Source organism: Chiloscyllium plagiosum, unplaced genomic scaffold, assembly GCF_037043375.1.
Source record: "Chiloscyllium plagiosum isolate Xiang-an unplaced genomic scaffold, Cpla_swu_hap1 HiC_scaffold_26, whole genome shotgun sequence".
Classification (NCBI taxonomy): Eukaryota; Metazoa; Chordata; class Chondrichthyes; order Orectolobiformes; family Hemiscylliidae; genus Chiloscyllium; species Chiloscyllium plagiosum.
Window position 1 is genome coordinate 32,534,398 of NW_028270164.1, and position 12,480 is coordinate 32,546,877.

Genomic DNA, 12,480 nt, shown 5'->3' on the forward strand with positions numbered 1-12,480 from the left:
AAATATTGGACATACTTTGGCTGGTTTACATGCACTCGTGTCAAATCTAGCACTTGGCTGCATCATAGGCTACATAGTTAAGATGTGTAATAATATATAGCTTCTCAGATATTCTTCCCAAAAAGTGGCATCTTATCTTTGATTAGAAAAGTGTCAATGTTAGAAATGAAATACAACTACGAGAAACTATGAATGGGTAATTTATTTTTTAAACAAGTCAGCATTGTTTTGAAATTCATACTTCTTTTGCAGGGTTAGTGACATTTCTGGATCACTTGTCTGTTCGCCCACAATGTTCTTTATATTATCTTCAATTGCTGTCTTTTTAAGTGAAAATAAGTGGGTATGCTTTCTAGAAAGATGCCTGTTTGAAACTGCATGCCATCATGTGTAGGGATACAATGTGGCTTTGTTCTGTTTACTTGTACATTCATATATTTTGGCACCAATTATGCATGAGCCAACTCTAGCATTTTGTGTTATTGTTCAAATTCCATTTGAAGTAGGTTCATAGTGAATAGGAGCTTCAATAATCAGGTCATTATTTTGTCTAAGTTGAAATGTCCATTCTTTTGCATGAACTGAATAGAGATGTTACCTTTACACATGGGCGGCATGGTGGGTCAGTGGTTAGCACTGCTGCCTCACTGCACCAGGGACCTGCATTTGATTCCACTCTCAGGTGACTCTCTGTGTGGAGTTTGCACATTCTCCCCGTATTGGCGTGGGTATCCTCTGGGTGTGCTGGTTTTCTCCCACAGTCCACAGATGTGCAGGTCAGGTGAATTGACCATGCTAAATTGCCCATAATGTTCAGGGATATGTAGGTTAGGTGCATTAGTCAGGGGTAAATGTAGTGTAATGGGTGGGTTACTCCTTGGAGGGTCGGTGTGGACTTGTTGGGCCAAATGGCATTACCACACTGTAGGGATTCCATAAAGGTGTATTTTACTTTGGAGGTTATATCAATTTCTTATTATCCAGAGCCAGAAAATTATACACTGTCAGACAACGGCATTTAGGCAAAAAGTATTGGCTAAATTTACTTACATACAATACAACAACACAACGTTATGATAATGAACATACTTGACTTTCACAAAATTTAAATTGTTCTGGAAATAATAATATACATAAGATTTTAAAGTCCTTGCCATTATTATTTAGTAGAATTACTTCTGCTGTTTTATGTCTACAGAATTCTACAATTTCCTTTCTGTCTTTATGTGGAAGTGGAATGAAGCCCTCCTATGTTTTACACAATTCTTTTGGGGGTTCAAAGGCAAGATATGGCATCCACCTTGTTAGGGGTTCCCTTCTCACTGGCAGACGCTCATAAAGTTGATCAATCTTACTTAGAGAGAAATTGAATTGATGGCAATATTTTGTTGTCTTGTTGAGTTGATTGTTCCTGACTTCTGGCCAAGGCTTTGAATATTGCACATTGAAATCCGGATTTGGTTGAAACCGGTTTGGTAATTATCAGTGAGAATCATATTTACTTACTTGGCATAATTGGTCATATTAATTCGAGGTGATGGTGTTATGTAATATGTATGTTATAGATTGTCCTTGTGCATTGCATTAAAATTTTACAACTAATTTCCTCAGCTGTCTGCTCCTCATAGGCCACAGATAAAAGATGAAATAGTTTCAGGTAATTTTTCAGATTGTTTCCAGCAGTTCTTTTGATGGTCTGCTGGTTCAGCTGCTCAGTGTCTGTATAAATTTCACTGTGGTCCTGTGTAAATCATAAAACAGGGCTTCACAGACTCAGCGTCAAGACCCCAGTTGGAGTTTCAGGTTGAGATATTGGGGTCAAGGGTCTGAGACAGGGATGGCAGATTCCTCTTCTTCTGTTCTAGTTAGCCTTTGCCCCTCCCACCACTCTCCAAAGGGTTGAGACAATTTGCAAGCCTCAAAATGGTATGACAGTGGGAAATGGCTTGGGAAGCATTTTTGAAAAAAATATCCTGAATTCAAAAATTATCTATAAGTAAGAAAACAAGTACAACACAGATCCCTACACACTTTGTAGAATGTAAAGTGGAATCTTGACATTCCTCTTTACAGCTTCAATCCAATTGCAACAAAATTACACGTTCTAATCATGAAAGAAAACTATTTACATTCCCATTCAGTCTAAGAGGGTATCTCAAAACTTAATCGACCCTTGTTATGTTTAGGCAGAAAGACCTTCAATAGTGGTCTTCCCTCACTGAGCATTGGGAACAAATGCACCAACCTTTAGTGTGCCCCTTGACACATAGTGCTGGACCTTGGAATGTTCCAGTCTGCAACAATTGTTGTAGATCAACTATTTACATTTGAAGACCAATAGATTTTGTACAGACCAAAGAGCGTCTTTCACAGAGTTGTTGGTCCTCCAGCTGCAGTTGATGATTGTCTAAGTGTGCATCCTCGGGAACAGACATATAGCATAGAGTCCTGCGTCACGGGAGCTGCTGGGGACAAACGTTGACAAAAACCACTGCACCTCTCTCCGGTCCTTCTTTTCATTATAGAATCTGACTTTCATTAAAATTGGCTTCCAAGTGAAGCTAATGAGCATACAGCATTTCTGAAGGCACTTATTTATTTGATTTATTATAGTTATGTGTACCTTGGTATAGTGAAAAGCTTTGTTTTATGAGCAGTGCAGGCAAATCATAGCAGACAAGAATATACAGATCACAAGGGTGCTTAGACAGAATGAGACATACAGGTTACACTGCACAAGGGGTGCACAAAGCAAGCTCAACATTAACAAGATTAACGTTAAGGGGGCATAGCTTTAAATTAAGGGGGGGTAGGTATAGGACAGATGTTAGGGGTAGGTTCTTTACTCAGCGAGTCGTGAGTTCGTGGAATGCCCTGCCAGTAGCAGTGGTGGACTCTCCCTCATTATGGGCATTTAAGTGGGCATTGGATAGGCAAATGGAGGATAGTGGGCTAGTGTAGGTTAGGTGGGCTTTGATCGGCGCAATATTGAGGGCTGAAGGGCCTGTACTGCGCTGTATTCTTCTATGTTCTATGTTCTATGTTATTTGAAGTGAGAGAGTCCATTCATCAGTCTGGTAATGGCTGGGAAGAAGCTGTTCTTGAACCTGTCGGTGTGTGTGTTCAAGCTTCTGTATCTTCAGCTTTCCGGAAAAGGTTGTAGGAGAGGATTACTGAGGTGGAAGGGGTTTTTGATGACATTGGCAGCCTTGCCATGGCAGTGAGAATCAAAAATGGAGTCCATGGATTGGAGGTTGGCTTCTGTGATGGTCTGCACTTTGCTCACCACCTTCTGCAGTTTCTCACAATCCTGGACAGAGCAGTTACCATGCCAGGCCATTATGCACCTGGATAGTATGATTTCTATGATGCATCTGTAAACGTTGGTGAGGGTCCATATGGACATGCTAAATTTCTTCAGCGACCTGAGGAAGAAAAGACATTGTTGTGCCTTTGTGACTGAGATGAGGTAAAAAGGGAAAAATTAAAAAATGACAATAAACAAATAAGAAAGTATATTTTGGTATTAGATAAGTCAGAATTATTTTAAAAAAATGTAAGAGATTTCATATGTATGTGGAAAGCAAGGGAGTAACTAAAGTAAATGTTGGTCCCTTCTAAGTAGAGAGAAGAGAAATGAATAATGGGGAAGAAAGAAATGGCAGAGACAGTGAGCAAATATTTTGTGTTTGGCTTTATAGAAAAAGATACAAGTTTCATTCCATAAATGGATAATCACTAAGGGGATGAAAAGTGTGAGGAAGATGAGGAAATTAATAAAACAGAGAAAGAGGTATTGGAGAAATGTTTGGGTCTAAAATCTGACAAATCCTGAGAATCCAATAGCCCACTCTCTGGGGTTTAGGAAGTATTGCTGCAGCGATGTTAGATGCATTAGTTATGATTTTGCAAAATTCTGTATGTCTGGAATGGTTGCAACAGATTGGATGTTGGAAATTTTTTAAAACATTAATAAAACAAACAGAGGATTACAGGCCAGTTAGCTTAACATGAGTGTTTTGGAAAATGCTGGAATCTATTCTTAAGAAAGTCTTTACAATACACTTAGAAAAACAGTATTATTAGAATTAATCAGTATTGTTTTGCTTAAAGGAAAGTCCAGTTTGAAAAATGCATTTTATTTTGAGAATGTAATGATATATTAAGGCAGAACAAAGTGAACCAGAAGCTGTAATGCAGCTGGATTTTCAAAAGGCATGAGGGGGTGCAGCACAAAAAGTTAATAAGCAAGATAATGGCTCATGGGGTTGATAACATATTAGCATAGATAAAGAATTGATTAACAGACAGGAAGCATAAAATGGGTAAAAATGGGATATTTTCAAGTTGAATAGTGAAGTATCACAAGAATTCATGTTCGGGCCTCAGCTAAGTCCAATCTATTTTAGGGACATGGGTGAAGTGACAGAGAGTGAGTTATCTAAGTTTGTTGATAATGCAAAGCTAGTTGGAAGGGCAGTTGTGGGGAGAATACAAAGAAGCTGAAAAGCAACAAAGACATGTTAACTGATGGGTAATGAGGTGGCAGATAGATTATGCTTAGGGAAATGTGAAGTTGCTCTTTTTGGTAGAATAATAGAACAACAGGATATTTTAAAAAGGCAGGAAACTTGTAAATGTTGATGTTCAAAGAGACTTGGGTGTACTCATGCAAGGTATGTGAAAAGCTGTAAGGTACAGCAAGCAATTAGAAAGGCAAATGGTAAGTTGGCCTTTATTCAAAGGCAGAGCAGTATGCTCTGAGGTTATGCTCACGTCAATTGGTGCTTCTGGTTTCAGGAGACAATATTGTGCAAAAATATTTGGAGGGAATATTACTAATAGGGTAGATGCTGAGAGAATTCCTCCACTCGTACAGTCTCAGGATAAGGTGCCAATTACTGAGGACAAAGATGCGGAGAAATGTGTCAACGCAATGCATTGTGAATCTTTGAAACTCTTTTGCATCAGAAATGTGGAGTCTCCATTGCTATAAAGTCAAAAATCCCACGACACCGGGTTATTTGAAAATGCAAGCTTTTTGACCTTCCACTCCTTTCACAGGCAGCTAGTTGGAGTGGGGGCTCCAAAAACTCGTGGTTTCAAATACTGTATGCCTATTGGATCATAACCTAGTGTCATGGGATTTTTGACTTTGTTCACCCCAGTCCAACACCAGCACCTCCATTCCATTGTTATAGTTATTGGGTCTCTCCAGGAGTTGGAAAATGGAGAGTGGGCAGGCAGGTGGAGCTGAAATCCAAGATCAGTCATGATTGTATTGGATGTCAGAACAGGTTCATTGGGCACATTGTCCACTAGCGGCTCCCATTTCTTGTATGTTTGGAATGCTGGTGTACAAAGTAGTAGGTAAGGGCTCATGCCCGAAACGTCGATTCTCCTGCTCCTTGGATGCTGCCTGACCTGCTGCGCTTTTCCAGCAACACATTTTCAGCAAAGTAGTAGGTAACTCAACATTCTTTAAAGGTCAGTATTAGCTGGTTATGCCAGGCATATTGACATCACATTGTGATAGACTGACTGCTATTGACAAAAATACGATGATGTTGGGAATCAATTGGATATCTGAAGGATATTGAGTACAGTCTGATTGAAAATAGCATGTTTGCCTCATTGATTTAATTTTGAAAGGTTGTCAGTCTTTTTTTGAAAATAAAAAGCAAAGATTATGGATATCCACTGATATGCGTGAATTCCAGGCTGGATCAAGGTTTCCCCAGACTTTGGCTAATGTTGCTCAATATTTTAGTGCTTTAGCAACATTGCCGCTGAACTCCAGCAATATTACTTTTGAATTCCAGATGAAATGCTGACCAGTTTCTAAAAGCTCCTGATTATTTATTGCAGGAATCATTTTTAAGCACTATCATGTTTGATGTAATTTCTATCTCATTAATTGATCCTCTTCCACTTCAAAATGCAGCATACAGTGCATCAGAAAGGAAAATAAAAGGAACAAATGTCGAAGGAAAATGAGTATTAAATTTCTAAATATTTACTTGTTATTCAGGTCAATATGTTAACATTAAATAGTCGTCCATACTACACAAGAAGTATAATTATAAAACAATGCAGTATTTGATGGTTGATGAAGTGTCTGAATTTTAATTGATGCTCCATTCTGTGCAGTCCAGAAGATAACCCAATGCTCCAGTGCATTTGTAAAACAGTCATTGTTGGCATTTCTAATTAAATGTCTCATAATATTGGAAACGCTTCTGAATAAATATTATTCTGTTCCCCGAGTTATAATTTGTTTTTCACTTTCAGCTGCTGCACATGAAAAGCAACAAATACTTGACTGTGAATAAAAGGTTACCAGCACTTCTGGAGAAGAATGCCATGAGAGTCACCCTGGACGCGACAGGAAATGAAGGCTCCTGGTTATTTATTCAGCCATTTTGGAAGCTAAGGAGTAATGGAGACAATGTAAGAATATACCTACAATGGCATAGCAGTACTGACTGTTTTGGTGGTAACTAAAATGAACAATAAATGTTTAGGATTTATCATGTTTTAATGTGTCAAAACAAACTACTAGTCAAGAACATGCTGGAATGCAAAGTTTGCCTCCAGCTTTTTCCCAATATCACCAGTCCCTTTCTCCCTTACCACAAGCAACACACCAATGGAGTTCATAGGCTGCTTTATCGAAAAATGGAAACCACCTATTCACCTACCTCTGCTTCTTTCCCTTTTGTTGTCTGTCAAACTAAACTTAATTAGACTCCTGCTATAGTCCTAATGTGCTTTGTCCTAGCTTTTCTCTGATTTACTTCTGCCCTTTCCAAGCTCTGTGTTCCCTGAGACTCATCTCCAACTCCCTTGACCCCAATTTCACTATACTCGTGGCCAGCTAACATCCTTTACTGGGCAAGATTCTAGTTTCCCCTGCCTAAGGTCCTGTCCCACTCCCTTTCAAAATGACAGCTTTCATCCTTTCCTCAAAAATCCTCAATTTGTAAATTGTTGCCTCACTTCCAACCTCCCTTTACCCTCAAGTCTGTCATGAGCTGTTGTCTTCCCTGTCAATATACCACATTTCCTCAGCCACTGAACTAAAATAGCTGTAAGTAATATCACAGATGAATATCACAGTTTGACTTCACTAAAGGTATCCTACTTCAAATCCTCTGTTCCATTATCCTGGTCTGAGGAATTATTTTAAATTCCAATTTTACCTCCTATTCCATTCAGAACATCTCTGGCAATTGCTTCCATTCCCATCCACCAACTATGACATGGGATTCTCGTAAAGATTTATCTTTGGTCTTTTTCTAGTCTCTAATTACATAGTGCTGCTATATTTCTGGCCCCTTTCCAACAGCTCACCCAATATTTCATTGCTGTGTATTGTTGCACTGCTTGTCAAACATCCAGAAACGATGTATTTCTCCAATTAAATAAAATTAGCTCAGAGCTATTGTCATCCGCTATAAATTTCCTGCCCATCTTACTGATTCTATTCATCTTCCCTGGTCGCTTATTCACAACCTTGGCATTCTGTTTGATTTCATGTTGAGCTTCCAATCCTATACCCTCATCATTACAAGACTTTTTTACTTTTGCCTATAGCAGGTACAGAGGAAGTTACAAAACTGAAACTTCTCTTCAAGTCACACATCATCCTGATATAGAACTATTTTGCTGTTCCTTCAATGTTAGTATCCTGGAACATCTTTCCTAACAGCACTATGGGTATACTAACATCATATCAGCTGCAGCAGTTTAAACTGGTTCACAACCACCTTTCAAAAACATTTAGGACTAGTAAAATAAATGTTGACCCAGACAGCAACACCCACATCTGTAAAAGAAGAAATTGTGAAAAATAAACTTTATGAACTCTGAAACCTCCTCAAGCCCTGCAAGAAAATGTCGAATGTTCCCTCTCTCATCTCTTGTCCCGCCCCTATTTTCATGCTGTTATTCATGGTCAAGCATTTCACTGCCACACTCTGGAATCCTCTCTTTAAGCCTCTTTTCCTCTGTCTTTAAGCTCTCCTTCCCCCACCTTTGAAGCAACTAATTTGGGCATAAGGTCTATTTTTATCTGATAATACTTTTGGATTTCTATTGCATTAAAGATCACAGGCCATTTGATTCCTTACATTCTTAGCTTCTAGCAGTTTGGATCACTCAATATTCCAAATTGGCAAAAGACAAGAACACCAGAAAGAAGGAATATCAGAAAATATGAGAGAACCAAAGATAGGAGAGAACTGAAAAGGTGCAGGGAAAATGACGGAGATAGAGGATCAAAAAGGTACTTTGAGGAAGAAAATTGAAAAGGAGGATCAAGAGCAATAAAGAAAATTCTGTTGGCGAGTTTTGAGAAGATTTGTAGCTCAGGTTGAGGTTCTGGATGTAAGTTTGCTTGCTGAACTGGAAGGTTCATTTTCAGACGTTTCATCACCATACTAGATAACATTTTCAGTGAGCTTCACCGGAGGCTCACTGATGATGTTAACTAGTATGGTGACGAAACATCTGGAAACAAATTTCCAGCTCAGCGAGCAAACTTACATCCAGAAAGTTCTATTCACAAGAGCAGAGAGAATGAACTGCTTACCTCTGCAGTATTTATTTAAACAGCTTCATGTGTGGGCACAAAATACTTATCCATTTCATGCCAAGTTCATGAAAGCAGACAATGATGTACTACTTTGGAGTATATCATGGTTGAATTAATAAATTATTTATTAATCGAGAATTGCAATGATTTCAAAACAGTTTTTGCATGACAGTAATTAAGTTTCATTTTAATTTTCACATTTTACTAGTAATGATTAGTGATTATATTATGAATTTACAAATTTTATGTTGGCAAATAAGTTTTCAATGGTGCAATTTTCTTAATGTGAAGTGATATTTGTGATTTGTAGTGAATACCAACATGATGCTGTGTTTCAGGTGGTGGTTGGAGACAAAGTCATCCTAAATCCAGTCAATGCTGGACAGCCGTTACACGCTAGCAATTATGAGCTGCTTGACAACGCAGGCTGTAAGGAGGTAAGAACCCAAAGGAGGAAGGGAACTTCCGAAGAAAAATAGTGAAAAGAAGAGAAAAGAACTGGTTCACAGTAAAAGATGGAAAGAATAGGCAGAGAAGGAGGCTTAAGGAACAAAAAACAAAGAATAGAGAGGAGCAGGAAAAATAAAGTTGAGAATAGAGAGAGAGGGAAAGCTAACAGTCTGTATGGATGCAGCACCCTGTAGTATTTCCTCATATTCTGATGTATGTATTTTAGTCTAACATTCTCATGCTGTCCTCATGTAAAATTTCTCAGACTTCTGAAGTTTCCAAAATTGGAGGGTTTGAAACCACCAACTCCCATTGCCTTGCTGTCACAGAGTTACCAAATTGGAGACCTCCTGCTAAAAAAATAGGTCAAAAGACACATTGGCATGCACAGAATGAGAAACTTCATGAGCCATATTCAATGGTGTGTCATTCTATGATCCTACCAAGGAGGTTTTCAATAGTGCAAGATTAACTTGAGAGTGAGTAGATGCTATGTATGTAGTATTGGGTTATTCTGGCTACAAGTCAGGAATCAGGTTATGCAATTGGTACATGGAAAAATGGATGATTTCTGTAACTAAATGTTAGGAATTGAATTTTATACAAAATCAACTATTACTTCAGCATATAGAGTATATTTTTGTTTAAGAAAGAAAACTTTGAAGAGACAATGTTTTTGAATATACTATGAAATAAAATGATAACATATAACATTTTTGTGCAAATATGAAATGTGTTTGGGAGTGGAGGTAAATTGTACTCCACTTCTTTTGATGCAAAATTCAATTGCAAGCAAGATTCTGCCACTCATAGAAATAATGCAAAATGATTTGTAGAGACAGGTAGTCAATGGGTTGTTTACAACAAAAGGTGATGATTGTTTTCTTTCAAAGATATTTCATTATCTTTTATCTTTTTTAACTGTAGGTAAACTCTGTGAACTGCAACACAAGCTGGAAGATAAACCTTTTCATGAAGTACAATGATGATATGGAAGATGTTTTGAAAGGGGTATGAGTTATGAAACTTTGTTGGGAAAAGTTATTTCTGCAGGATAATTGTGATAATACACAACTTATTAGGTTAAAAATTCTGATCACTTATTATCAATGGGCAAAGCAGATGACCAACATTATTTTTCGCAAACCTTTCTTGCAATCTTTATTTGAAGCAGAAGATACAGAAACCCCTTCCAATGGCTTTGTGGATGCATCTACACCAAATCAACTGCAGTGGTTCAAGAATACAGCCTACCACCACATTGTTAAGGGCACTGAGCAGTAGGAAATAAATTATGGCCCAACAGACGATGGACAAATCTCGTGAGACTGTGAGGAAAGAGCAAAATTATGGTATTAGTTTTGTGTTGATAAAGGAAAGAACCAGCAAAAACACAATAGGGAAATAGCCTCCACCTGTTACATTGCTGGAAAGGCGCAGCAGGTCAGGCAGCATCCAAGGAACAGGAGAATCGCGTTTCGGGCATAACCTCTTCTTCAGGAATAAGGAAAGTGTGTCCAGCAGGCTAAGATAAAAGGTAGGGAGGAGGGACTTGGGGGAGGGGCATTGGAAATGCGATAGGTGGAAGGAGGTCAAGGTGAGGGTGATAGGCTGGAGTGGGGTGGGGGCAGAGAGGTCAGGAAGAAGATTGCAGATTAGGAAGGCGGTGCTGAGTTCGAGGGATTTGACTGAGACAAGGTGGGGGCAGGGGAAATGAGGAAACTGGAGAAATCTGAGTTCATCCCTTGTGGTTGGAGGGTTCCCAGGCAGAAGATGAGGCGCTCTTCCTCCAACCGTCGTGTTGCTATGGTCTGGTGATGGAGGAGTCCAAGGACCTACATGTCCTTGGTGGAGTGGGAGGGGGAGTTGAAGTGTTGAGCCACTGGGTGGTTGGGTTGGTTGGTCCGGGTGTCCCAGAGGTGTTCTCTGCAAGTAGGCAGCCTGTCTCCCCAATACAGAGGAGGCCACATCGGGTGCAGCGGATGCAATAGATGATGTGTGTGGAGGTGTAGGTGAATTTATGGCGGATATGGAAGTATCCCTTGGGGCCTTGGAGGGAAGTAAGGGGGGAGGTGTGGGCGCAAGTTTTGCATTTCTTGCGGTTGCAGGGGAAGGTGCCAGGAGTGGAGGTTGGGTGGGGTGTGTGGACCTGACGAGGGAGTCACGGAGGGAGTGGTCTTTTCGGAACGCTGATAGGGGAGGGGAGGGAAATATATCCACCTCCAAATGGACCCCACCTCCAGGGCCACCTCCAAATGGACCCCACCACCAGGGCAACCTCCAAACGGACCCCACCACCAGGGATATATTTCCCTCCCCTCCCCTATCAGCGTTCCGAAAAGACCACTCCCTCTGTGACTGCAAGATCTGACCACTGCCAATGATATTTAAAGGGATCATCAATTAATTGTAGTTCAGCTGTTAGATGCTTTATTTGAGTTGTTGCTTTGATGCTATAAGTGTTCAATGCCTTCTTTGGTTTGTTTGAAATTGTAGCAGTCTCTAGTGAATAGTGTAGCGAGTGTTAAAGACATTTTTGCTTATTTGCAAGTTAGCTGCTCAAAGACATGGATCTGATTTACAGAATGACTTGGGAAATTACCAGAAGTTGCAAATACTGGATAAGCTACTTTAAAAAGGAAGGCAAAGGAGGATTTTCACAGGAGGCCATGTTTGTCCACGTTTTCAGGAAGCAATTTTCTTAGCTGATCCTCAGGCAAGAACGGAGTCCAAAATGTTTGTGTTTCAATAAGGGATCCTGGCTGAAATCTGCAGCCTGCAGGCAAGGAGCAAATTGCCAGTGGAAGATGTCAATAGCACCAAACATGTGTGCATCTGGCATATTGTGGGATGGCAGTGGAAAGATTTAGGTCATCCCACAATATGTTGTGCACTCCTGTCTTCCAGACCTGGACAAAACCCTCTGCTAAGTCAGTGCTGGACTCACCCATGCTCCTTGATACTGACTACAGGCTTTCTGGCAGGTTTCTCAATGTACTACGCATGTTGTTGCACATACCCATCAGCTTCTTCTGTAGGTTGCCTGATTGAAATCCTCAGAGCTGAAAAATGTGTGGCTGGAAAAGCGCAGCAGGTCAGGCAGCATCCAAGGAGCAGGAGAATCGACGTTTTGGGCATAAGCCCTTCTTCCTGAATAATCACAGCAATGATTGAGGTGGGAACTGAGTGGGCTGGGAGTGATATAATGATTGGAATACCGAGATGTAAGAGACTCCTCATCATTCCTGTAGATTGCATCAAATTTAATGACAGGACATGCTGAATTGTTCTCTTTCATTTGGGACCATAGTCAGTTTTGAGGCTGGATAGCAAATAAGTGGGAATATCTGCACTCTAGGCCACAGGGTCAGACATCAGAAGGGGAGTTGACATGAGGAGGAAGACAGATATAAGAGCTTGGATTAGAGGGTGTT

At 39.9% G+C, this 12,480-nt stretch overlaps 1 protein-coding gene across 2 annotated transcripts in view; it reads left to right on the top strand.

The window, feature by feature from the left end:
* The window catches only part of itpr3 (inositol 1,4,5-trisphosphate receptor, type 3), a 277,430-nt gene that overhangs the window by 104,382 nt on the left and 160,568 nt on the right, over positions 1-12,480 (top strand). For both annotated transcript variants that reach the window (XM_043716798.2, XM_043716799.2), the window contains exons 5-7: positions 6,292-6,450; positions 8,935-9,033; positions 9,974-10,057. In XM_043716798.2, the coding sequence (XP_043572733.1) occupies positions 6,292-6,450; positions 8,935-9,033; positions 9,974-10,057 (342 nt within the window). The remainder of the gene's footprint in view (positions 1-6,291; positions 6,451-8,934; positions 9,034-9,973; positions 10,058-12,480) is intronic.